This window comes from Neofelis nebulosa, chromosome 13, assembly GCF_028018385.1.
Source record: "Neofelis nebulosa isolate mNeoNeb1 chromosome 13, mNeoNeb1.pri, whole genome shotgun sequence".
NCBI classification, from domain to species: Eukaryota; Metazoa; Chordata; class Mammalia; order Carnivora; family Felidae; genus Neofelis; species Neofelis nebulosa.
Window position 1 is genome coordinate 62,018,935 of NC_080794.1, and position 26,991 is coordinate 62,045,925.

General features: G+C 50.9%; 1 protein-coding gene across 12 annotated transcripts; it reads right to left on the minus strand.

Moving 5' to 3' along the window:
* Positions 1–927: 927 nt before the first annotated feature.
* On the minus strand, positions 928–25,546 carry HPS1 (HPS1 biogenesis of lysosomal organelles complex 3 subunit 1). Of its 12 annotated transcripts, none has more exons than XM_058697414.1 (20): positions 25,450–25,546; positions 23,916–24,034; positions 22,024–22,140; positions 17,606–17,743; positions 17,247–17,389; positions 16,731–16,839; positions 14,362–14,522; positions 13,779–13,881; positions 13,115–13,213; positions 12,924–12,993; positions 10,925–10,980; positions 9,437–9,604; positions 9,162–9,341; positions 8,016–8,077; positions 7,327–7,461; positions 7,178–7,243; positions 5,940–6,084; positions 3,728–3,841; positions 2,149–2,231; positions 928–1,663 (listed from the first exon to the last, which is right to left on the minus strand). In XM_058697414.1, the coding sequence occupies exons 3-20, from the start codon at positions 22,138–22,140 to the stop codon at positions 1,501–1,503; spliced, it is 2,112 nt and encodes a 703-aa protein (XP_058553397.1). In that variant the 5' UTR covers positions 23,916–24,034; positions 25,450–25,546; the 3' UTR covers positions 928–1,500. The 12 variants fall into 12 exon arrangements, with proteins under 12 accessions (XP_058553397.1, XP_058553390.1, XP_058553398.1 ...); XM_058697407.1 differs by having other exon boundaries at positions 22,024–22,198; XM_058697415.1 differs by having other exon boundaries at positions 23,916–24,025; positions 25,450–25,533.
* Between the last annotated feature and the right edge of the window lie 1,445 nt (positions 25,547–26,991).

A 26,991-nucleotide genomic window follows, 5' to 3' on the forward strand; every position in this document is an offset into this window, starting at 1 on the left:
CCCCTCCCCCATTCATGCTCTGTCTCTGTCTCAAAAATAAATAAAGGTTAAAAAAATTAAAAAAAAATGCATCTCAAAATTGGGAGAATTTGAGAAGGTGCATCTGAGTGGGAGAGCTTTCTGTGGAACCTTCTACTTGTGACTGAGACACCCTGACACTCCAGGTTTACACCATGTGTGAATCTCTGCTGAAATCTGATGCAGGATGTCCACCCCAGTGTTACAATATCGAAACATTCAGGGGACTGGTTAAACCAGATGGGTCACATCATGTAGCTGCTCAAAATTAAGGAAAACTATCAGGGGACAAAAGTGGATACCCTACACAGCAGTGGGCTTCTACACTTAGTTTTCCCCTTCGTGCTCTTCTGGGTCTTACACACTTGAGGTTTGAAATCTCCATTCATTAAGTCAAGATATCATGAAGGAATGCAGTCCCAGTCACCTCAGCTGACAATGTCCCTCACTGCCACCTTCTGAGGACGTTAGTGTGAGATGTCCTCCTAGCTCTTTCAGTACCTCTGTCCTCCCCCCCACACCTCCACCTCCACCAGCTATTCCCTTAACAGAAAAGAACAGTCTTCTCTGCATGAATTTCGGCTCAAGACTAGAGACCCGAAGGCCTGGCTGCTGTCAGCATGTCATACAGGGGTCCTGGGTGCCTACTTCTGCCATGGCGCTTCTCTCATCCCTGTGGCGGATGCTCCCCAGTCCCAGGGCTCTGGTGGTCTCTTGTTCTTGTGTGTCTCCTGGGGTGGGAGCTTCTAGGTTAGAGGAAAGGGACTGCACCCCCCGGGGCTGGGGTTCTCAACCCAGGGCACACAGGGGTCGGCTGGCATGTTTTCAAAAACCTATACCTGGGATCCACAGGCCCAAGTGACACAAACCTCTGAGCGGGGGCTGGGAAGGAGTCGAGACAGAGCAGGGTGCAAAGGGGCCAGACTGCTGGGCACCAAGGACAGCCCAGGAGCCCAGGCACGTTTGGCTTGAACCACCACCACCAGCATTTATTGAGCACCTGCCACGTGTCCGGCAGCCCTCACGGCCACCCTGAGAGGTAGGGGCTATCGGTGGAGGAAACCTGCCCAGGGTCATAGGGAGGAAGAGGCACAGCGTGAATCGCAGCCCAGCTAGGGCGGCACCTTTCATCTGGAGAAGGAAATGGCTTCCTGAGGGAGCTCTTTCTCCACTCCAACAGCATGAGGAGGCATCTTCAGACACCTGCAGGCACTGGGGACTTCCTGTCTCCTGAGGATAGATGGAGAGGCAGCTCTGAAAGCAGCCGTCCCAGTTCTAACCTCGCAGCCACTACTGTTTTAAGGAGACCAAGGGACCCTCTCTGGCCTCCCTCCTCCTCCAGAGACAAGGATTTGGGGGTTACTTGGAGGGGAGACTAGTGTAAGGGGTTTAAGAGACCCTGGGGACTGTGCTATCCCTAGGTGAGTGCTATATGAGGGGACCAGGATACACACAGACTGTGCCGGAGCACTGTGCCCTGGCCTAGAGCAAGGGGACGCGGGAGGTTTCCCACAGGCGCCGGGCCAGCTCGCCGGCCTGCTGCACCAGCACGTCTGTGGGGATGACCGACAGGTGGAGGGCCAGCAGCTCGTGGCACTTGACAGCCTCAGCGGGATGGCCCTTGCTATAGTAGCGCAGGAGCTTCCTGGAGGAAGACGGGGGACAGGATTCAGGTACGAGGCCGCGGCAGCCCTCCCAGAACCAGGGGCCTCTCCCAGCACGGCACAGGCACTGCCACCTCGCGAGGCCCCAGCACCTGGCTGGCAAGGCCTTCCCGCCCCTCGCTGACCTAACCACAGGAGGATCAGCCCCAGGCTGCACGGTCCACCCCATGGGGTTCCCCGTGTGGGTCTGGTGATGGCAGTGTCCAAGCTAAGGGATGCCGCAGAGCCAGCGGGGAAGCCCTAGGGCCCCAGCGCGGATGCCGGCAGATGCTGCCGAGAGTGTGGGAACCAGGAGACGGGCAGAAACCTGGGTGTGCTCTGCGCCCACCCCTCTCTCACTGAACACGGGGCTGGGCAGGAAGGAGCTTCTAGGGGGGCATTCCTGAAGGAGGAGCTGCTCCTCTATGGGGGAGTGGCACTTATCTGGGCACCCACTCTTCCCAACAGTCTTGTAAACTGGGGTCACCTGTAGTAGTCTCCTCCCAGCACGCCGATGGAGGCCGAGTCATCCGAGAGGACGGGCACTTCTATTATCTGGAGTTTGTACCCCTGAGGAGGAGAAACGTCTTGAATGGGAGGTGGAGGTACGGTGGAAAGAACATGGGCACAAGTCAGACACCATGTTCAAGGACTGGCTCAGCCCTGCTTGGTGAGTGCTTGCTGTTTGGACCTCTTTTTGCATCATTTTCTCATCTGTGCAGTAGGAATAACAGTAACCGCCCAGTGAACACTGGACGTGACGTATATAAAGTTCCGAGTGTCCTGCCTGGCCCACGTGTGGTAGCCCTCACTTCCATCAATGGGTGCACCTGCGTCAGTGGCCAGCATGGGTTCAGGAAGGCTGTCAGGAAAGCGACCCAAGGAGGTGTCATGCAGGGTCTTGAAGGGCAACACATTATCAAAAGGCCCAACTCCCTGTTTTGGAAGTGACAGAAATCTCCAGGGTAGGATGAGGAGGAGAAGGAAATTAAGACCTGCTGGGCAGCTTGTGTCCCGCTCCTGGTCATGGGGTTCCTTCCAATGCCCACGTGGGCACTGTGGGGGCCATCGTGTGGGTGAGGTGCCCTTGGCGTATTAAGTGGCTGCCCAAGACGGCACAGGTGCAGGCAGCCCCCACAGCCAGCTCTGTCCCCCACACTTCTGCTTCAGTCTGTCACTCTGTCATGCCAGCCACACACACGAAGCCCTGTCTCCCCCCAGAAACCCAGGTAAATGTTGTACACACATCCTGGGCACCGAGTGCAAAGAGGAGCCTGCAGGTCAGGAGAGCTGAGTCTGGGCTCTGGCTTCATCATTTATGATCCTGGTGGCTCTGGCCACGGAGTTTAATCTCCAGGCATCAGTGTCTCGATCTGTAAAATGGGGCCAGTGATACTCGCCCCCAACCATGGCCCATGGGAGGATGTGAGGTTGCCAGAAGAGTGGTGAGGGACCCAGTAAGCACCCTACATTCCGGAAAGCACTGGCCATCACTCTCAGGCCAGAAGGAATGGCCCCTACAGAGCTGGAACACAAAACAAAGAGAAACAGGAAAGAGAAGAGAGAGCAAGAGAGAGACACCAAGCTCCCATGACCTGTGCTTACACTGTTGAAACAGTGAGTCTAGAGAGAGAAATACGGGAATAGGAGGCCATACTGTCATCTTCACCTCGGGCAGGTTGCTTCACTGCTTTGAACCTCAGTTTATCCGCCTTTACCCTGGGAATGACAGTGTGCCATGCTTCGTTAAGAGCGGCTGTCAGCATGGAAGCACACCTGAGCAGCCCTTCTCAAGGGGCACACACCCATTTGTCCACGTGTTACCTGGACGCTGCCTTGCCTGACGGCCTGAGCTTTTCAGACGGCTGGTGGAGGGGTCACAAGGCGCACATGAGAGTGGGACCTCTGAGACCCGGGTCCCAAAGGCTGTGCTTACCTGTCAGTCTCACTAGGGACAAGAATTGATGAAGAGACAGAGGGACTGAACAGAGAGCAAAAGAAGAGTATCAGAGTCAGCAGAGAGAAGAGCCTTTCAGGATGGCCGCCCCAGGCCTGGCCACACCCACCATCTCGTTCTCAAACCACAGGAAGTAGGAGCAGCAGAAGTCCCCCTCTCGGAAGAGCAGCGTGGTGTAGCCCTTCTGCAGGTATCTGCGGGCCCGCCGGATCAGAGACCAGACCTGGGGAAACAGGGAAAGTGCTCGAAGCTGCCCTGCCCACCATAGCCTGCGGGGCCAGCCCCCTCCCCACAGTGGGGCTAGGGCTCACTCAGGCTCTTGCCTCTGGAAGAAAAGCACTCAGAGAAGGAGCTCTCGGTAGGCCAGCGGCTGCTCCTTCTCCCCCTTTTCCTTAGTGTCAGGGCGTGACCTGGGTCAGAGCAGGAGCTCAGAAATAAATTATTGGATGGATGGACTAGGACAGATTACCCCTCCAAACACTGTGACAATAAAATATACATAAAAACACGTGAGGTAACTTTACACCGAAGCCGTTAGTAAACTGATCACCAGACCCTGATCACCAGACCCCGAAAATCGCCCAAGGGCATTGTTAGCAGAACAGGAAATGAAGGCGTGGCCACCCATTCCACACCCCCCCTCCCATCCCCTCCAGGGCCCGAAACCCTGGCATAGGTTCTGTGCCAGGAAGGTGCTGGTGAACTGCTGGAACACACTGAGTACCCTGAGTCAGGCATGTCCTCTGCTTCAGGGGTGATGTCCCAACTAGGGTTCACCAAGGAGTTCAACAGAAACACAGTGACCCGGTGCTGACATGGGTTACATCCCCCGGGCGATATTCTCTTGCCTCATCCAAGGACTTCTAATGTTGCCTGTGAACTGCCCACGGGAGGGCAGCCTGGACAGCCTGGCTCCCCCATTTCCCAGGGCTGCAAAAGGCCTGATGAGCTCTCTCACCAAAAAGCTTAGCGGAAGGTGTACATGATTCACTGCAAGCCAGACCACAATGTCATGTCTAATTACATCTGCAAACGAATACATGGATTTGCTATATTTTTCAGGAAAGCAATTTGACAACAGGTATCAATAACCTTAAAAACATTCCTCCCATTTGCCTTAATAATTCCATTTCTGGGAATCCATATTGAGAAAAGAATCAGAGATGAGGACAAAGATGGACGCACAAAGGTGTGCACTGCAGAATTATTTACGACCACGAAAGCCTGGAAACAATCTAAATGCTCAACGTTGGGGAAATGGCTAAGGAAATTATGTTACGTTCACATGATGGACTACTGTGGACTTGTTAAAAATCATGTTTATAAAGAATTAATGACATGAGGAAATGCATCAGATGGAAAGTGAAGTGAAAATGTGGGTAAACACACCGCATACACAGAATATGCAATTAGAACCAAGGACAACGAGCTGCACAGAAAAACAGTGAAAAGAAATGCGGCGAGAGAACTCCAACAACTTCCAGAAAGATGGGTGAAGAGGATGGTACCAGTAAATGCTCAATGAATTGTATCATTTGTGCCATGTACTGTGCTAAACAGTCAACATGCAGCATCTCATGCATCTGGAATCTCTGCAACTCCAGGACGTCAATAGTATCACTAGCCTTTTACAGATGAGGACACAGAACCTCAGACTAAGTAATACCTCAGCCCCACAGCCAGGGAAAGGCAGAGCCGGCACAGGCCTTCTGTTGCCCTCTTTACCTTAACCATTGGCATATACTTTCTTTAGACAACTCTAATATCTGTTTATATACTATGCTACATGCTATATATATAGTATATAAACATACCTATACTAGTTTGCTATGAAACAGTCAGTTAAGGAGAATGAATACCGGACCCCCCAGGGAATGGTTCTTCAGTACAAACCACCTCCTGTTAAATCCTGTATCCAAACTGACTGACCTTGTGTCTCGTCCTCCCACGTGAGTTAATTCAGCAAATACTTACTGGGATTTATTTAAGCCAAGCACAATGTTAAGTCCTGGTCATTTCCCCCTTTGAACCCACTGCCCAGATGTGCTTATGCAGCATATTAGAAGACACCCAGGAAGGTGCCCACGTGGCCCTGAGTGCCAGGGCCCTAGAGTGACGAAGACCGGCTGCTAGCCTTAGGAAGCCACAGGCAGCTGGGGGCAGATGCTGACAGAAGAGTACGGTACGGGTTAAGGGGGGCGGGGTGCGCTTGGGGCCTCACGGGAGCCCCAAGAGTGGGGCTTCAGTCCTTCCTGAGCAGGGGGCAGGCCGCACATCTTGTCCGACAGGGGTGAAGAGTACCCGGGCCGGGCAATGCTTACCTTGGTTCTGATGAAGGCGGCCAGCGGTCCCCTGCCCAGTTCTGATGAAGTCCTTTTACTACTGCTGAGGGAAGGGGCCACCATCTGGCCGGTCGTGCGGTCCACATAGATGAAATGCACCAAGCCTGGGAAGTCTTCTAGGTAGGTGGAGGTCAGAGTTAAGGTGCTCATAAAGCCAGGGACCAGGGAAGGTGCTACTCTGTCCTCCACCTAGCATTCTAGCAAGGCTAAGCAGTGGAGTCAGGAGACCAGGCCCGCCAAGCCCTCCTCTCCCCACAGGTTGCCCTGTCAGTCAACCCCTGGTGTCCCTGTTTTCCTGGATCTCTTTACCTCTGAACTCCCCAGCGCTGAGAAATTCTATGATGCAAATAAAATGGATTCCTTGATACTAGCACACTTAACACAGGGAATTCTGGACCTAAGAGCAATAGGGTATTGTTTGTATTTTATCATTTTCATGAGGGATGAGCTTAAATCTTACATGTGGTGAGGCTGGTGTGAGAGCAGAGTTACCTAATGAATGAGCCTAGCTGACTACCCAACCCAAACACCTCGGTGTGGTTTTGTTCATCTCTCCACACATCACCTGTGAAGCTGGAAGGTTCCCACCGGAGAGGGGAACAGCCAACATGGCAGGGTGGTGGCTGGTGGCTAACGAGGGCCTCTGTCATCCCTTTCACCCGCATACCACAGGCAAGAGTCTTGGGAGATTGAAGGCCTGACACTTTAGAGACCTTAATACAGGAAAGACTCCTTATATAAAGTTCCAGGGAAAATTAGCATTTGATAAAACTAGTGTTCCAGAATAAAAGGGTCAAACAGGTCTTGCAGATGGTTTTTTAAACAGGGATGAACACATTTGGTGCAGGCCTCCTCAGAGCCTTCATGTCCCACTGTGTACTGTGACTTCTAAGGAAGACGTGGCCTCTCAAACCTCCCTGACCCCAGGACCCCTGCCCGCCTGCAACACCCGTTACCACTCCGCTGGCTGGACGTCAACATAAATGCTCTCTGAAGCTATGAAGCAACTGTGGGACAGCAGGGGTTTGTGAAGTTTCAGCCTTGGAGTGTTCCTACGGACAAGACACCCATGACAACATCTCCTATCATTTTTCTTTGAAGAAGCTGAGGCGGTGGAACGTATACACTCCTTCCAGAAAGCCAGCAGTCCTTCAGAGTGGCAGGTGGTGGGGACAGGCAGACGTGAGGGGCTTCTTGGGGCTCAGGCATCAGGATATGACACCATGGTGATGTTCCTCCTGCTCTTCACCAACAAAAAGTCCTTCCAGTCCATCAGCTTTTCTCTGCCGAGGAAGCAGGGGAGGCAGGGTGTGGTGCGGGGCCCCAGCTCCCACTCTGGTGACCCAGGCGCCACACCCACACTTACTGCATGAGTGTCTGCACCTGGTCCTGCAGCTGCTGGGGCAGATGCGGGCCTCCCCGGCCCGGGGCCGCGGTCAGGAAGCTGAGACGGTAGACGGCGCAAAGCTGCCGCTTCACCTTCCCACACGCCTGAAGCAGCCTGGACACGGAGAGAGGACAGCATGACAGCACGACGGGCCCTGGAGGGTGGGCCGTCCACAGGTATGCCGAGGACACACACCTAGGACCGCCCTTCATCCCAGGAGTCGCCCCTGCTCCTGACAGGCAACAGACTGCTGCTGAAGCACACCCTTGCCCTCAGAGGGACAGGGCAGCTCCCCAGTTTTCCGCCAATGTGGTGCCTGCGTACTTGGGTTGAAGCTTCTAGAATCTCCCCCCCGCCCCCCGCCTCTATGGTTTTTTTTTTGTTTTTTGTTTTTTTTTTTTATCGAGAAATGAGGGACGTGCGCCCTTCAGTGCTGGAGCTGGGCACGATGCTGAGCCTCTGTCCCACGTTAAGTTCTCCAGGCTCTCGCCTCCACCTGTAACTCCTCTGCTTCCCAGCCTCCCTCCAGCGTCTAGGACCGGACTCCACTGTCCTGAAGCCCCATCGGCCCTCATAAGCACCTTCCTGAGCATTCTCTGCCTCTTGGCCTGGAGGAAACCGTCCCTCTGTCCACACAACTCCCCCCATCCTCAGAGGCCCCCACTCACTCCCAGGACGATCCGGGTTCGCTCCTGGAGAAGGCCTTGCTCTTGAACTCCAGCCAGGTGCTCTGTAGGAGGACAGAAGACAGATCAGCTTCCTGATAATGTCCCCACAGTGCGGTCCAGGGGAGACTCTTGTGATGTCGAGCTCTGAGAGGGACCCACGCTCCCTGACTGCTCTGTATTTAGGCTCAGAGCACATCTGCCTTCACACAGTCAAAGCTGGCTCTCCAGCAGGTCCCCCCCAGCTCTCTGCACCCCCTAACACACCATTCTATTCACTCAGCAGGCACTTCTTTAAAGAGCAGTATCTGTGTGGCAGGCACTGGGCTCATTGCCTAGCTGGTACAGACATGTAAAGTAATACTCTCAGAGTGACAGGTGAGTGCACCAAAGAGGAGTGGACACAGGGCAGGCGCCGGGGTGCTGAGGTGGGTGAGCTCCTCAAAGGGGGACTCTGCATTCTAACCCAGTGCTGTGATGGCCCGCAGCATGGCGAGATGCTGGGCGGACTCCTCAGAGGTACCTGGGTCTGCCTGGGTCTCGGCTCTGCTCACTTGCTCGGCCTCCTCTGATCCTTCTTCTCATTTCAGACCCACGTGCACTGCAGCCACGGCGCATCTCAGGTCCTCAGACGGACCCAAGCACCACCAGCTGTGTCCCCTGGGTGGTCTATCCCTCCTGAACTTCCTCTAGGTTCCCGGCATAGCCTGTGCTGTTGCTACTGCTTACTTAGCATCGCTAGACCTCATCTCTGACCTGGGCTCTAAGCCTCCTCCCCCGCCCCGCCCAGGGTGGTAGGCTGTGTCCTGCATTTCTGTGTGACCTGATACAATGGGAGGGGTGTCACGGGCAGGTGGCCAGCCCTCACGGAGTCCTAAGGCCAGGCTCTGGTCCCACCAGCTGAGTAACCTCGGCCAAACCATCATCTAGGTGAGCTCCCGTCTCCTCTATACCATGGGAATTACAATTCGTGTTGTGCCAAACTCATGTGAAAATGCTCTGAAAATGCTGCTGTAAGTTTCTGTTATCATTTCGTACTGGGGGAAACAAGGGTTACACACCTACGGCGGGGCAGGGCCAAGGCCTAGAGGCTCCTGAAGGCCCTGCCTCCTCTCCTGGAGGCCGGCATGTCTGGGAATCAGGTCTCACCTGAATCTCTTGCCCCCCACGACTCTTGACAAACTTGTCCATCCTCTGGCGCAGGTCCCCCATGAGGGGGTGGGACCGCAGGGTGCTCCCGGCCTCCTGCCCCTCCTTCAGCTTCTTCTCCAGGAGGGAAAACCCGTCCAGCAGCTGGTACAGGACCAGGGCCAGGGGGGTGTTGGGGCACTAAGGGAAGGAGCACAGGGCAGGATGAATGGGGCAGCCTGTGGGGAAGGCGCCCAGGCTGGGGCATTGCCGAAGCAGGTGGGGGTTGCTCATGCCTTGGTCAGGAGCACCATGTTGATGCCGGGCCACAGGGGCAGGCAGTACATGGTGTGGGGCACCATAGGGCAATAGCTCTCTTTCACGCTGGCATCCAGGAAAATCCTTCTGGGGCTGGAAGGGACCGGGGAGTGAGGGACCAGGGTCTGGAGGGTGTCTTCAGCGATCTGTGGAGAAAAGAGCCATCGGTGGGGGAGCCGCCTGGCCTCTGCCTCACATACCAACCCATGGTTGCCCATTCGCTGTGCTCCCTGTGAACCATGGGGATAAATAGATCAGCTCCAAGAAATCCAGTTCTTAAAAGTCCCCGAGCTCTGTCACAGCGGCCCCAGCAGCTCCAGGGCTGCTACTGTTTGTCCCCCTGTTTCTTCTGAGCCTTGCTGCCCAGAGTCAGGTCTGGAGGGCAGGCAGGGGCCATGGGCAACAGGATCTGGGGAAGGTGGTAGAAGAGACACTGAAAAGGCAGGAAAAATGGGGGTGGGGGGAGCTCCCTCCTAAGCCTTCACTCGGACAAAAGCATTTCAATAACGCTGTTATCCTACCCACCCTCAGAGCATCTGTCGGCCAGTACCACGGAGGAAAATTGAGGCATAGATGGGCTAAATGAGCAGGACTCCAGCCTTACTAAATGAGTAAGAAAGCCTCTGGTGGGGAAAAAGCAGAAAATTGAGGAGATCAGCAGAGATGCCACAAGCCGTTGTCTATCAGGATGGCACAGCAGTCCTAGCTAGAACAGCAAAATAACTGGAGACAGCACACCAGCTGCACCGCCGCTCTAAATAAGGAGCACGGGCACGTGGCCAACTTCTTGTTTTTATTTATCTTGAGAGAGAGAGAGAGAGAGAGAGAGAATGGGGGAGGGGCAGAGAAAGAGAGGGGGGAGAAAGAGAATCCCAAGTAGGCTCCGCACTGTCAGCGCAGAGCCTGACACGGGGCTCGAACTCACAAACCATGAGATCACGACCTGAGCCGAAGTCGGATGCTTAACCGACTGAGCCACCCAGGCACCCTGGCATATGATGGACTCTTAAACAATCCTTAAAAACCAGTGCTAAGTAAATGGAAAAACTTTTAAGGAAAAAAGTGTAATGAAGTACATTAGGACTCAGATTTGGTAAATGAAAAAAAAATATATGCAGTAAGTACACATACATACATGATTGCACACATATAAAATCATAGGGAAGATTAGAAGGGAAACACCCCAAAATCATAATAGTACTTAACATCTGGGAGAGGATTCAGAGTGCTTTTTTACTCCTTTTGCATACTTTTGTATTTCCCAATTTTTCTACAGTAAGTATATTTACTATCTAATTTTAAAAAAGTATTAAAACTTAAGCTGGACTTTCACTCCCAACCAGTGTGAGGAAGGTGGAATTTCTCAGGAGCTGAGGTCACCCTTCGCCCAGCACCTGCCTGGCCCCTGCCTCTGGGATGAGCTCTGTCCACCCCACCCCCCCACCCCTGCCCCAGGAAAAACTCACCTGGATCTGGGGAGCATCGGTGGGTGGGGTGCCCCCATCCAGCCAGACAGTGCTGCCTACAGGACATAGGTAATAACATAACATGAGTAACATGAAAATGTGAATAATGGCCCAGCAGCATGTCAGGAGGGGAGGATGGGGTGGAGTACCTGGCAGGGACAAGAGCACTTAGTATGGGCCGGAGCAGCATGGCCCTGCTCAAGGGACCCCAAACCGGAAGTACAGGGTGAATTCTGCAGTCTCAGGGCTCAAGCAGCCTGGGGAAGAGAAAGCTCATCCCAGGGCCGGCTGCTGGGTCCAAGCTCCTAAGGATGGACTGGCAATGGCGCCAGGTGTGTTCCTCAGCAACCCCCCTCCCAACGTGGGCCCCTTAATCCCCTCCTCCACTCCACCCTCCAGACTCCTTCAGGTCTCTATCACAGCGCCTCTTCACCAGGAGGCGGCAGTCACATTTCCCCAGTTACTCAGTTGGCAAACTCGGAGCACCTACTATGTGTAGGGAAATGAGCTGGATTTCCTTTGCCAGCCTAGCTTACAGAAACTTACTGAACCCACTACCTATCTGAAATATTACATGTTTGTAATAACATCCTTCTCCCTTATACTTCATTGCAAATAACGGTCATCTATAATCATGTTTCTCTAGGGAAGCCTGTTTGCATGTTTTCAAACACCTGATTTACAAATGAATGAGTACAACTCAAGCCATTTGTAAGCGGTGAGTTCCAAGCACTTTGAAATGGCATTATTTACAGCTCTGAGGCATAAAAACTAACCACTGAGAAAGAGGCCAGGAGGAGGATTGTGATGAATGAGGGAAGGGAGCAGCAAGAAGAAAGGAGCTTCCATGATCACCCCAAAGCAGTGTTTCTCAATGTGCTCTGGGCTCATGGAGAGCTCAGAGAGCTGAGGGTAGCTAAGGACCCTCAGAAATGTGCAAGCCTATAGGAGGTGGTGCATGACCTCAGGGGTCCCAGGCTCCCTGGAGCCCATCCAAGGACTTAAAGTTAAGAACATCTAACCCACTGGTTTTCAACTGTGGCTGCACATGAGACCTTTTAAAAGTCTTGATGCCCAGGCCACATCCCAGACCAATTAAGTCAGAATCTCTGGCATAGGCAGGCCCAGCTTCAGCAGTTTTTAAAGATCCCTAGGTGAGCCCCCTGTGCAGCAGGGCTGAGAACCACTGTTCTAACTTAAATCTGTGCATAGTACTGGTTCCCACTCTGATGCTCACTGGCTTCTTGGGGGAAATTTCTAGAAGTATTCACACCTGGGGCCCAGTCTGTGGACTATATAGCTTAACTGGTCTGGCTGAAGCTGCCTGCATGATTCTAATGTGCAGCCAATGTTGAAAACTGGTGGCTTAAGGGTACCACACAGTAAATTCCGTTCAAAACTCAGTCCCTGAGAAGTTTCTTCTCCTGAAATCACGGCTTTTTTCTATCAGGTGAAATGAACCATATGATCCTTCCTTTTCCCCAAAGAAATTCACAGATAAATGTGAGCCCATTCAGAGGGACTGTAACAGTACAGATTTTGGCTTATCTGTTTTTTCTAAGCAATGTTGTCAATTTTTTTTTGTTAGCAACATTTTGAATATATATATATTTTTTTATTGTTTACCCACCCAAATACTCTGGAAAAAAAAGCAAAGTACAGAAATGTTTCTATTTATAATTTAAGTCATTATACTTGAAATCAAATGATTATTAATTTTAGTTACTTATTAATTGATTACAAGAAAATAAAGGCAGAGAATATACCTTATGGTAAATAAATTTTTAAATGAAATCAATTTATCACAAAAAGCTTTAGGACTCATTTGAAGGGCCATCCTTGAATCCATGCCAGAGCCAGGGGGGCAGGGGTTGGTGGACAGAGCAGGACGCACAGGAAGCATCAGGCTCTAGGAATCTCTGCACCTGCCCCTGTGCCCTCACAAGGTGATGCCAATGGGCCCCTCCCCCCTCCCCTCCTCCTCCTCCCTGGGCCTCACCTGAGCTCTGTTCTCCAGGGGAAGGAGCTGGTGTGAAGTACTCCTCAGGGAGGGAGAAGCTGTCTGTGTCCTGCGTGGGTGGGGGGGGGCGGGGAGGCAAGAGGGTGTCTTGGGCTGACAGCCAGGAGAGCCTCCCCCAGGCGGCTCAACCCCAGCCCCTCTCCCCTCCACAGGGTGGGTCCACCACACACGGTTGCTGCAGAACTCCTCCTGGTGGGGGCTGCAGAACCAGGGCTGCAGGCCTGCTGCATGGGGATGTTCTGGCTGCTCCGGGGCCTCCGTGGACAAGGCTGCCATAGTCAAGGAAGACCTAGTTAGAGCGTGTCTGACCAGCTCCTCCCCACGGAGCCCAACACCTCAGAGCACAGCCTCTAACCCTCTGCGCCCCCCCACAACAAGGCAGCCACGGGCGAGCTCACTTTCCACAGAGGTTTCAACTCTAGGTAGCCTGATCTGTCTCCAGACCGACAGAAATTACAGAAATTCCAACACACTGACAATCACACCACCACCACTGAGGATAATGGGGATGGCGGCAGGCGAAGGTGCTGGCTAGCACTTACCAGACGCCCCAGGCACTGCTGGGCTCTAGGTAAACTGTCCCCTTCACTCCTCCAAACCCTGTCCCACTGCACAGATGAGGGACACGAGGCTTAGAGTGGCAAGCACTCCAAAAATCTGCACTTTTCACCGACTAAACCGCATTCTAGAATTCCCGTTACATCTGAAAGCAGCAGAAGTCGAGCCCAACCCCAGGACCAGTACTGTGACCCTGAACTACAGCCTCCCTAGACTGCCTGCCCAGCGTGCTCCAGAGGGGGGGTTTTGGAGCTGCCCAGGGAGCTGGCCTAAGACCTGAGGGTCGTCATCCTCCACTGTGCTCTCACTGGGGTAGAGGTCCTGAACCAGGAGAATGAGGGCGAGGAGGTCGGCTGGCCGCAGGGAGCTGGCACTGTGGCTGCAGAGAGAACAGGCAGCTGTCAGCACGTGCCTGGGGCACGGGGCAGTGGCGCATGGGGCAGGGCGTCGTAGCGCGGTTCCTGACCTCAAGAAGTTTGGGAACATGTCAGCTGACCGCATCCTTCTTGGAGAAAGGCAAGGCACAAATAAAACTAACCAATTCATTAATTCTAAAAATAAAACTTGGTTGTGTTAAAGAAGAAAAACTACCAACGAGAAATCACCAGGGACCAGTAACAGCATGTCAGGAAGTTCTAAAATTCAGATTTGGAGACAGTGTTCCAGAAAGACATAATTCGGAGAAGGGAATGAGCTGAGAGGGGTCACAAACTGAAGAGTCTGGGGAGGCTTCATGGAAGAGATGGGTTTTGATGGTCTTCTTGGCTGGGGAGGTGGTGCTTTTCAGGTAGAGGAATAAGGGGCAAGGAGGAGGGGCTGGGGGGCCTCTGGGTCACTGCCTGCTGGGACCAGGGCTCACCTGGAGTAGAAAGCCAGCAGCTTGGAGTGCACGAGCAGGAAGGCATGCAGGGCCTCCTCGCTGGCCCTCTCGGGGCTGGAGTTGACAGCGTGGATGACGTGCCGCTCCAGGGCCTCTATGCACAGCTCACAGAGCTGAGGGTGAATCAGCCGCTCCACAGCCTGGCCATGGGTGAGCAGGGAAAGGAAACCACGTCACCGACCACTCTCTCCTGCTCCAGGTCCTGGCTGGTGGGTACATTCGCTCAGTCCATGCTGAGTGCATGCTCTGTGACAGACACTTGGGAACGGGGAGACTCAGACCAGCACGGTCCCTGCCTTCCTGCAGTTTATGGTCTGGTCACTAGACTCCAGTGGATGAGACAGATAATATGCAAGGAAACAGACAAGATTAAAGCCAATTCTAATAAGTGCTGTGTAGGAAACACATGGTAATGAACAGCAGAGACCTACTTGGGTAGGGTATTTAAGGAAAATGTCCCTGCAGAAGGGACCTTTAAATTGCTATCTAAGGAACAAGAAATCCTATCAGAGAGAGTGGAGGGGGAGAATGCTGCAAGCTGAGAACAGAGCATATGCAAAGGCCCTGAGGTGGAGAGAGAGTTTGGAACAGTGCCATCCAACCAATATATAAGGCAAGCCCTATGCACAATTTAATATTTCCTAGTAATCTACATTAAAAAAATAAAAAGAAACCGGTGAAATTAATATTAGTAATTTATCGTGCCATTTCAACATATAAAAGCATTATTAATGGGGCATTTGATGCTCTTTTTTTGTACTAAGTCATCAAAATCCAGTCTGTATTCTACATGTACGGCAGAACTCAATTTGGACTAGCTACCTTTCAAATGTTCAATAACCAAATGTAGCTAATGACTACTAGACAGAATTAAATGTCAAGCACTCTTGAAATGGAAAGAAGTCCCAGGGGGTCAGTCCCCAGTGAGCAAGGCCAGAGAGGCACAAGATGAGGCTGGCCTGAGATCCACGGAGGCAGATCACACAGGGCCTGGTAGGTTCAGGAAGGAGTTTGGATTTTATCTTAACTGCATTAGGCCAGCTCCTACAAGAAGTTCTTCTGGATGTCTCCGAAAGAGGTGACCATGTCATCCTTCGTGCCACCTTGGATTTTGACAGGAAACCCAATATGGCACAATCAGAATGCTTTGTTGGATGTTCAGGTATATATGTCTGGCTTATCTCCTCTCAAGGGCAGGGACTGTGTCTTTATTCATCTCTATTCCCAGGGCCTGGCACACCTCTTAGAATACAGTGGGTACTATACATTTATCAGAAGAGTGAGTAAGCGGGGCGTGAAAATGAATCCTTCAGATCTATTTTCCAGTTCACTAATTCTCTTCCTAGTTATGTCTCATCTACTATTTAACCCATCCCTTGAGATTTTTATTTTAATAATTATGTTTTCATTTCTAAAATATCTATATGGGTTCTCTTCCGGCTTTTATGTCTTTAAATATTTCACAGTTATTTTATATTCTGTACCTAATAATTCCAGGATATCAAGCTCCTTGGGATCTAAATCTACCGGTGATTGATTTTCCTCTCACTCGTGGTGGCTCATTTCCCTGTGCATCTGACTGTTAATTGTGAGCTCATATTCGTTTGCTCTTAACCTGTCCTCTAAAGCAGTGGCTTTCAAAGGGCAGTTCCTGGACCAGCATAATCGGCGTCACTGGTGAACTCGTCAGGAATGCAAATTCTAGAACCCCCACCCCCACCCCACTATGAGAAAAGGGAGGCCCAATAACCCTTATCTTGCAAGCCCTCTAGATGATTCGGATGAACACTGGAGTGTGAGAACCACCACTCTGGAGAGAGTTTGTGCTTGTCTCTACGGGGAGCCCGGGAGTCTACCGGCAGTGACCACTTGAGCTCCTCAGGTCCGGGCTTGACCAGGGAGTCTTGGGCTCAGTCCCCAGTGCTGCTGGCCTAAGTTAGTCTTCTGGTGGTGGTGTTACAACCATCTACACTCAGGCAATCTTGCCTTTAGTGCTGCTTATTTATCACTGCTTTCCACTCTAGTTTCAGCTCAGTATAACTTTTTTGGGGGGAGGGGATGGTCAGAGTTGAGGGGACCTTTAAAATTTCCACAATTTACTGTGAGCTCAGAATGACATGAAAAAGTCTGTTGTATCTAGGATCTGTTTTATTTCAGGAAACCCCATCAGGGTGTCCAACCCACCACGTGGCCACAACAAGGCACAACCTTCTAAATGCACGAGGTTGAGGGTCTGCCTATGACCTCACTCATGACGGGGATGTGTGTGTCAAAACGTGGCCTGAAAGCTACACAGCCCTCTGACCTGACACTCCTCTGGCCTGAGGACTCCCATGCCCAGTAGTCACCTCCACGGCGAAGCACTGTTCCTGCTCCCGCAGTCGGCCATAGGTCCGCAGCAGGCTCTGGAAATGCTCCCACACTTGCATGCGCCGCTCCAGGTCTGGGGGCCGCAGCCTGGGGGCAGAGCAGGAAAGACCCATGAGAAAGCTGCTTGTCCCAACCTTCAACCAAAGGGGCATAGTCCTAGAAGACAGTCAGGGCCAGGCGAGCTCACGCAACATGAACAAATGAGTGGGAGGGCCCTCTAGGTACAGAAGGGCCGAGTCCGGGCTGTGGCCGGGGCCATAGAGTGGGATGGGCACGGAATCAGGAATCCGGCACCCAAGCAAATCACTTCACTTCTCAGTTTCCTTCACACACGGACATATGACACGAAGCCAGCCTGAGAGATCCGGGAAGGTACCAGGAAGGAGCCAGGGGGAGTGTGTGACTAGCCAGTTTCACAGAGGCCAGACACACCCTGCACAGCCTCGAAAGGGTGCTTAGCAAAGGATCTACAGGGGACCACCATGAGGACTCACTCCTTCCGGATGAGCTGGCCATCCACCGTGACCAGACCAAAGTGCACTTCGAACAGGTACTTGAGCACACACAGCTTCTGCCGCAGGTCGCCCTCACCTTCCGTGTGGTCTCCGTTGATGGCAATGAACAGGCATTCTCCAAACTGCAGGCAGAGGGGACTGATGTCAGCCAGCCCCAGGGGACCCCTCCCTGTCTTGATCCCTGAGGACAGTGAGGGGAGGCTTAGGTCCCAGGGGACTTTGAGAGGGCGCAATTTCTGCCTTATGAAGGAGTCTAAAGTTCAAGATCAGGGAGAGGCATGTGGACAGCCCACAGAACTGAGGGAAGAGGAACATGGGCCCCAGGGCTACACGCTCACCAGGTGAAGGACATATAGGTAGTTGCCATTTTCTGTTGAGAAGCAGGTGTATGTATCTGAGAGCTTCTCCAGCATGGTCATGGAGGAGATGATCACTGGGGCTAGCAGGGTGCTGAGCTGGTCCTCCAGGGCGGGAAGCTGCATGAGGGGAAGGAAGTCACACTGCTCAGAGTGCCAGACCATGGGGACAAAGGCACGGAAAAGACCCAAGCCTTGTAGCAAGGCCTCTGCTGTTTAGGATCTGAATCTAGAAGGAAACACTAAGGAATTAGGCCACATCTCCACAGTGGAATGTCTGGGGCATTTAATGGGAGAACTGAATGACTCTAAGAAGTTCTCTACATAACCCAAAGTCCATGCTTTTTGTTGGCAGTAGGTCTACGTTTGGGAACATATCCTAAGGAAAGTGATCTGGGATGGGGCAAAGACACACGCATATAGACGTTCACTATGGAATCATTTACAGCAGCGAACAACTGTAAAAAGTGTAAATGCCCAGTGCCTGGGAAACAGAGAGATAACAGCCCATTTAATGGTGGAAGAATATACAGCTATGTAAACTACTGGAGTGTTTCAATGACATGGAAAATTCCTCTCCTATGATGTCATGTTAAAACAAAAAAGTGAATGGTCTGTATTTTAAAATGCATAGAAAAAACAAAGTATCGAGAAAATATTAAGAAAGGCAACGCTATCAAAGTTATTCCTCCTGGCAGAGAGAATATGAGTGATTTGCCCCCTTTTATGCTTCCATACTTTCCCTATTTCCATCACAAGCCAACCTTTACTTCTACAAGATCTTCCTTCAACCATTCTCTCTGCCTTGCAAAGAAGGAACAAAGTAAATAAACAAAACCAAAGAGAAACTGGACAAATTTGGTGACAATCTGCAACTACAACTGGCATAAAGCCAGTAGAACGGTCACCACTCAAAGCCTCCATACTGGAATGACAAGAAAGAAGAGGTGATCTTCCCTCCAGTGATCTCCGGAGACCTGAATCATGGAGAAAGCCAAGTCCCAACTCTGAGCCTGAGAAATCTGAAAGGAGAGGAGTAAGACCTGGTCTTGAAAAGAAAAATAGGCAACCGGCCAGGGGCAAAGTACAGCATTTACAACAGGGCCAAGACGCAGTACCGTGGTGGGTATTTTCTCCCAACTTCCTCAGCGCTCGGGAACTGAGCTGTGTCCAGCTGCTGCGGGAGTCTGTTAGTCAGGATTTCGCAGTGGTTTCTGCCCATCACTCAGGCCCCAGCTCAGATGGCTCCTGACCACCTCAGGCCACCCTGCCCCCACTGCTCCCCACCTCTCTGTTTAACTTCTTCAGCCCATTTATCATTACCTGCACTCATGAGTTTATTTGCCACTGGGTTCACTGTCTGCCCTCCCTCTTTGGCCCGAAGTTCCACGAGAGCAGGATCATGCTATGTTCATGGCTTCACCCCCAGAGGCTGGAGCATAGTAGGTTCTCAATGAATATTTGTTGAATGAATATCCCTCCACATAGGCAAATGGTTGTTAAATTATTCACATGCCACAATTTTCTTGGACTGTCATCAACAAATTACGTTAATAGAAAGTCACTTAAAAATCTAGATTGTGTGTACAGCAACTCATTTTTGGAGTAGCAGCTTTTTCTGCAGGTGTAGCAAAGCTAGAATTTTTTTTTTTTTGGTTGGGGAAGATGAAAATATTTGGCGTAGGCAGAGTGTAAAGGAATTACTATTACTTAGAATTATGAAGTGGTACATTATCTTTGAATGGCTTCTGAATCAACGTTTCTATTTATAGGAAATTATCCTAAGGAAATAATAAGATGTGGGATCAAATTCAAGCATAAATGTTCCCTACAGCAATAGTTTTAGCAAACTAGAAGCAATATACATGTCCAGGATGGGAAAAATGGTTAAATAAATGATACATTTATTTATACACTGAAATATAATGCTTCCATTAAGATTTATGCTTTTGAGACTATTTAACACAAAAGAATAATGCTTTTGATATAATGGCAAATGGAAAAAAACAGGAAATAAAACTGTAAATGTGGTATGATCCCAACTACATATAAAAGATAAAGACCCAAAGGAAATACATAGAAGAGCTAATAGGTCTGGTGCTAGAATTATGGGTCATTTAAAAACGATTTCTCTGTATTTCCAAATTTCCTACAATTAATTCATGTTATTCATAGAATCAGAAAAAAAATGTGTCGTATACATAGAAAATAAAACTTTAAAGACAATGTTTTCTTTACATTAGTCATTTAGGAACTGAAAAATCAGGATTTTGTTCCTTTCCAAGGTTTTTGATAAAGAGGAAGATAAACACCAGCAGATAATTTGCTTCTTTTATTTTATTTATTCATTCATCTCTATACTGTGTGCCTTTATGTCAATATTATGGCAGGTTCTAGAGATATAGAGGTCTACTGATGGTTTGCTTCGTACATTGACCTGACTGAAATAGTAAAGAACTAAAATATATAAAAATTCTTAAAAAAAACTATATGTATTGACTGCTAAAAATAAAAGAGCCTAACAAATAGACTTGCTTTTTAGCTTAAATGAAACCACTAAAATGTCATGATCTCTGATATCTTTATTCCTAAAGACTGTGACAAGAATATCGGTGATGTTGAAGTGGATTCACCCGCTGAGGTGGAACTGGCTCAACGGGTAGTTAAGCTCAGCAGAGCGAGGAGGGGGCTGGCAGGCCACCAGTCTGTGCGGCTGCAGAAATGCAAGAACGCTCTCTGCTGCTTCCCCTGCAAAGATTTTTAATACGAAATTCACCTGGAAAAAATGTCCAAGATAAATTACCCCTTTAAAACATAGAGTAGAAATTATTAGTGGAAAATGACAACTATCTCCAAGCTGTAATATTTCAGTGTTGCCCTGGATATTCATATGCAAAAAATAAACTTTAATCCATACTTGCCATCATATCCAAAAATTCAAAATGGATCATCAGACCTAACATAAAGCCTAAAATGATAAAACTTCCGGAAGAAAATACAGGGAAAACTCTGAGATCTTGGGTTGGGCAAAGATTTCTTATATATGACACCAAAAACATGATCCCTAAAAGCAAAAAAATGGATACGCTGGAGTTGTCAAATGAAAACTTGTGCTTTTTGCAAAATACTGGTTAGCGGATGCGAAGGCAACACAGAGTGGAAGAAAATATTTGCAAAACCTGTACCTAATACAGGACTTGTGTCCAAAATATGTAATACTCTCAAAACTCATTAAGAATAAGAAGAAATAACCTACCCAAGAAATAGATGGGCAAAATCTGGACCGATTTCAATTTAAGAAGATACAGATGGCAAATAAACACATGAAATGATGTCAAAATCATCAATCGTTAGGACATGAAAATTAACAGACAATGAGATTTCAATCGATACCTAGTAGAATGGTGAAAATGAAAAAGACTGACTATTGCCAAGGGTTAGCAAGGATACGGAGGAAGTGGAGCTCTCTCATACATGAGGAGTGGACTATGAAATGATACAACCCCTGTGGAAAAGTTTGCTAGTTTCTTAAAAAGTTAACATATACCTACACGATCTAGCCATTGTGCCCTAGGTATTTTACCCCTGAAAAGTGAAAGGCAATGTCCATACAAAGACCTGAACGTGAATGTTCACAGCTGCTTTATTTTTAAGAGTCAAAAACTGGACACAGTCACCATCACCAGGTACACGGATATACAAACTGTGGTGTGCTGATACAATAGACTACCTCCCGCTCAGCAACGACAAGGAATAAACTATTGATAGATACTGCAACATGGATGAATCTCAAAATTATGCTGAAAGAAGCCAGACCAAAACCAAACCAACCCTGAGAATATACTGCATGCCTATAAAATACATTTATATAAAAGCCTATAAAATACAAACTCATCTACTGTGACAGAAAGCACATTGGTGGTTGCCCAGGTTGGGGGAGGTGAGGGAGGGGACACACATTTTTGAGATGGTGAGTATGTTTATTTTATTGATTGTGATAGAATCACAAGTGTGTGTGTATCTCAAACTGTACACTTTGTATAGTAGGCCAATTATACCTTAGTATAGTTATTTAAGAAATTAATGTGTTAAACTTATGCGAAACTTTTTAAGTAGAGAAGGCAAGGGCACCAAATTTCTCCGTTGTGTGATTAAAATTCTACCTCCTCCTCCTGTTCTCATGTAGCCTAGGGGGCCCTGGTGGAGTAGGGGTGAGGTCACTAACTCGAGAGCATCAAGAGGCCAACCTCTGAGGATGAGCAGCTGGGTGTTTAGGATGCTGGGCCACACACACCACCCTGTTAGTTCCTCAGGCTGGGCCAGGAGTGGGTGGACAGGTTCACCCGCCTCCTGGTAGTTCTGTGCTGTTCTCTCCCATCCTCCCCCTGTCCTGCACTCACCTCTTCTCCCTCACTCTCCGGCTGCCCAAACTTCAGCCGCAGACTCTCTTCAAATTCCTCATCCGTCCAGTAGAAGAGGACCTCTGCACCTTCTGTGGCCACCAAAACACACTTCATCTGACAGGGAGAAGCAAGCTCAAGGTCACCTCCTGGCCCCTTCATCCACAAGCTCGGCCTGAGTAATGAAAACGATCACAATCCCAGCAGATACCTACTGAGCCGGCTCAACTACAGGGGCCTTCCTGGTGTTATTTCGTCAGACCCTCACCACAATCTGATGAGGTAGGAATCTTTAGTTATTCTCATTTTTTAGAGCAAGACCTAGCACAGCTTGGCGTGGCAGAGCCACTGGGATTTAAACCCACGCCTAAGGCTGGGGCTCTTGCTTCTGTGTTTTCCAGCCTCTCATCAAAGTGTCAGACTTACCATGGGCCTACCTGCACCAAGCGTAAGGAAGGACCCAGCTCTTGATCTGGACATAGAAGAGACAGGCAGTATCATGGCTCACGGCAGTATCTAGGCTCCCTGGCCTAGAATGCAGGGAGGCTAGTGCACCTCCCTTCAGGCAGTTCAGAGATATCCCCAAGGCAAACACATCTCCAGAAGACAAGCTTCAAAGCCCATGAGGAGTGGATTCAGGATTACATAATTTTATTAACAAGTTGCTTGTGCTCTGGGTAGAAACAGAGGCTGCCTAACCTTGTCCACTGTGCATTCTCACACATGCTTGGCTGCAGCTTTCTCAGCCTCCTCCCCCAGCGTCTCTGGCTCTTCCAAAGCACCTTCCCCACCCCCACCCCCCACACACCCTCTGTGGGGCACATTTTCATGCCTGATTATATAAAATGTGTTTCATTATTCATCAGTGGGGAGATTCTTAACCCAGAGCTTCCCACACTATGCCTTTCATTCCTGGGGCACAGCAAGACACTGACCTCTCAACCCTTGGGACAGCCTGACCACGCCTGGTGAGGCCAGAGCTCTCAGGCCAGCTGCCTACAACTGAGAAAACCCCAGGCAGGGGCTTCACATCTTCTGTGCCTCAGTGAACCACACGGGCATGATCACGCTATCTGTGTGCTAAGACGTGACAATGACTAGGGGACTCTGCTCTGACTGCCCCACGGGTGGATGTCCAATTTCCACAGGATCATAGCATCCTGAGGTCTGGGACTCCGTCACACTCTTCAGGATCCCCTATGTGCCCAGCTTAGCGGCACTTACTGAATTCCTCCCACATCTCCGGCTGCTTTATCAGCTCTGACTCAGAGCACCTGGCCTCAAGGTGGTTCCACCCCAGTGAAAGAGTGCAGCCTATTCCCATGGAACCACAAAACACAAGGCAGAGACACGGAGGGCAACTGAATATGAAGTAAAGGTTGCTGGCTAAGGGCAGGTGGGCCTGGAAGAGACTGTTCTGGGACACCCAGGTGAGGGGGACAAAGACAGGGGCTCAAGGGGCCAGCCTGATGGGAAGGGAGTGTGTGTGTTGGGCAATGGAGGGCTGCAGAATGTGTGGCCAGGAGCAGAGAGCCCCCTGTAGGCTGGGAAGGGTGTGGGGAGTCACACACTGGTCACGGATGGGTGAGGTTAAGGTGATGGAGGCCGGCTGTCCTAGTGTGGGAGGTAACGAGGGTCCACTCCTTGGCGGAGGCCAGGACAGGAAGGGGCTGACTCAAGAGGTATAGCTGGGAGTCACAGGCCTTGACGGCCCGGATGCAGGGGAGGAAGGAGAAGATAGGCTAAGGTGACATCAGGAGGAAGAGCTGGGACAGGGCTCTGCGGAGTCAGGGAAAGCTCAGTCTACTGCCCGCCTCATGCTGTGTACCTCCCATGGCCCCAAAGCAGCCCTGGGGTGGGTGCCACCTGCCAGGTCGGGCAGGATCATCTACCTTGGCAAGGAGCACAGCAGAGCCTCCAGACAGCCAGGGGTTCAGAAAGGGCTGCAGTAGGCACACTCGGTGACTAGCTTATGGAGAGCGGCAGCACAGCATCTCAGGTCCTGTAAATGCTTAAAACAGAGAGGTCATGAGGGCAAGCAGAGCCTTTCATCCGACTGCTGCCCATTTCTGGGAGGACAGGCTGGTGAAGGTCTCTCTTTGGCCCTTTGGCAGTCTGCTTAGGAGGTGCCCGGTGCCCTGTATCCCGCTCACCCCTGCCCTCCCACAATGGGGAACAGGAACCGGCCAGCACAGTCCTTTGGACATAGCAGATGCCCACAAACATTAATTCCCACCTACTGTTTCCTTCCAGGCACTCTCATTTCACGTGGGTCACTCAGAGCCATGGTGTGGTCTGCAAACCTGCCCTGAGCAGCCCCAAGGGGCTTGCTATGAGTCACTAGACACACAGCACAGCCATCCCAGGCCCACAGGGAAGCAGTCCCAGAAGGGGAGTGATATCCCAGGAGGATGAAATAAACCAATAAAAAAGGCGCCAGAGACAGGATTCTAGTTTTGGCCTGATCAAGGCACTTAACCCTCTCTGAGCCTCAAACTCCTGCTGTGAAACAGAAACCCTTGCTCTGCCTCCCTACACGGTTATAGTGAAAAGACAGAATAACCAGGCAGGAATCCCTTAGCAAACTCTTACATGGACGTGGGCTTATTTACTATTCTTATTTCCCGGCCTCCCTTTGTCAAATAACAGGGTGAACTAAACTGGTTCCAGAATCATTCACATTTTGATAAGAGGCAGGAACAATATAAAGGTATAACCGAATTAGGAAACCAAACGTTGTAAGCAAATAAGAAGCACAAAAGGGTTTTTAGGGGCTCAGCATCTTTTGCAACGGAAGTGAGACTTGCTACATCACCGGCATAATTGGCCTAAATGACATATTCCCAGAAAAAATGGAAATGCTTTTCAGTGGACATTAGGTTCTTTTTTATTCCAAAAAGCTGTTGAAAGAGAACCTTACTGGTGTCATTTTATGACTTCCCTGTTCTCTCTATCCTGCTCTAAAGAGGCAACACAGGACTCACTGAAGGCCCAGATGGCGTCGGGCCAACCTGGGGAAAACCCTCAGCCCCCATTTTCGCCACCTTCCCCAGCAAACCGCCCCTAAGGCCTCGGCGCCTGAACCCGCTCCGCTCCGTCTGGGCCCCCCTCCTTGCCCCTGCCTGGCTGGAGGGCCCAGGAGACGTGGCAGCCTTCCTGTCTGCCCCGCACTCCACACTTCATGCAGCACCTCCCAAAACCCCGCGAAGCTCACAGCTACCCTGGGAAGAAGGCCCGGCTTGGGATTCCCTCCCAACTCCGTGGCTGCAGAAACTTAGGAGAAGCAGAGGGCCCAAGGCCAGAGGGGCGGGGCCGGTGCGGCCAGGGTGGGGCCCGCCCCCACTTCCGGGAGGGCCGCGCGGGGGGCCTCGGAGGGAGCCCCGCAGCCCGCGGAGGGACCGGGAGGGCGGCGCTCGGACCACGTACCGGCTAGCCGCCCTTCACCGCCAGACCGCCGGGCTCGCCGGCGCGCTTCCGGGTGCGACCACGTGACCGCCCGCGTGACAGCCCCGCCCGGGGAGGGGCTGGACGCGAGGGCGGGCTCCCCGGACTTCGAGCCCGCCCCCGTCCGGCGTCGCCTGTGTCCGTGGGCCAGTTCGCTCCGCCTAGGGAGCGAGGGAGTTCTGGGCTCCCTCGGCCCGGGCGCCTGCTGTTCAGCGGCCACGTTCCTCTTGCGGTCGAGGAGCGCGCAGAGGCCTGCGGAATTGGGGGGGTGTCGCCCACAGCCGTCAGGGACCCTGGGCTTGCCCTTCCGCTGGCTTAAGCTCCAGGGATTCCCCACCGAGGCATTAGGGACAGGCGCATTTTAGCCCCGTTTCACACAGGACGAAAGCCTGGCCCAAGAAGAACTAACTTGCAGAGGGGCTGAGTTAGGATCAGAACCCAGTTCTCCTGGCTCCCGCAAGGTTCCTTCCCACCCTCTGGCTTTAGCTGCCTTCCGTGACTGTTTTCCGTGGCCTGAGGAGAAGACACGGCCTGCAGAAGGGCCTGGTTGTCCCCACAGTGCCAACCCTTGAATTTCTTTATAAAGGTTCTCAATCCGTTTGGGGGTGGGGTGTACAATAGGGGCTTTGTTTAGAACTAGTGTTTTCAAGATTTTCTTAAATTTGTGTAATTAGAAGGGCTGAAGTGTGGGGTTGCTGATGAAGATCATGGAAGGGAGTAAATTACTTCGGAAGTCACGCGTCAGTGCCCTGGTGCTGCCAGGGGGCTGTGGGTGCAGCCCAGCAGGGGATGAGTTGTTCGGACTGGCCGTCTGGCAGATTTGCATACACCTTGGGGAAAGGCAGGGACCAGGAAATAATGCTCCCACCACCTGCAGACAAAGGGAGCCTCGCTACTTCCGCCCCCCAACCCCCCACCTTAGGGCCCAAACCTTCCAACTGCCCGCCTGCAGCACCTACCCGCCACAGGAATGGCTCTCCGCAGTCCATGGTTGAGATCCCTCTGGCTGTGCGCTCTTCATCCTGCTACACTCCTCTTGATTCTCTCCTGTGGCAGGTTTTTCCTAAGCAGGAATTTCAGTGGTTGAATAAATTCCATCAAATGGATATGTTATTATTCACTCTAACCGCTAGTAGTTTCCATTTCCCACCAGCAATGTATGAGGGTACCAATTCTCCCCATCTGCCCCAACACTTATTGTCTGTTTTTATTTAGCCATCCTGGGGGAGGTGAAGTGACATCTCGTGATTTTGATTTGCGTTTTCCTAATGACTAACGATGTTCAGCGTCTGTTCATGTGCTCTTTGGCCATTTGTATATCTTCTTTCAAGAAAAGTCACTAATTCAATTTCTTCTCCCATTTTAAAATTAATTGTCTTTTTATTATCAAGTTGTAAGAGTTCTTTATATATTCTGGATACAAATCCTTTAGTAGATACGTGATTTGCAAAAAACTTTCCCCCATTATGTGGTTTGGTTTTTGTTTTCTTAATGGTATCACTTCTGGCACAGATGTTTTCAATT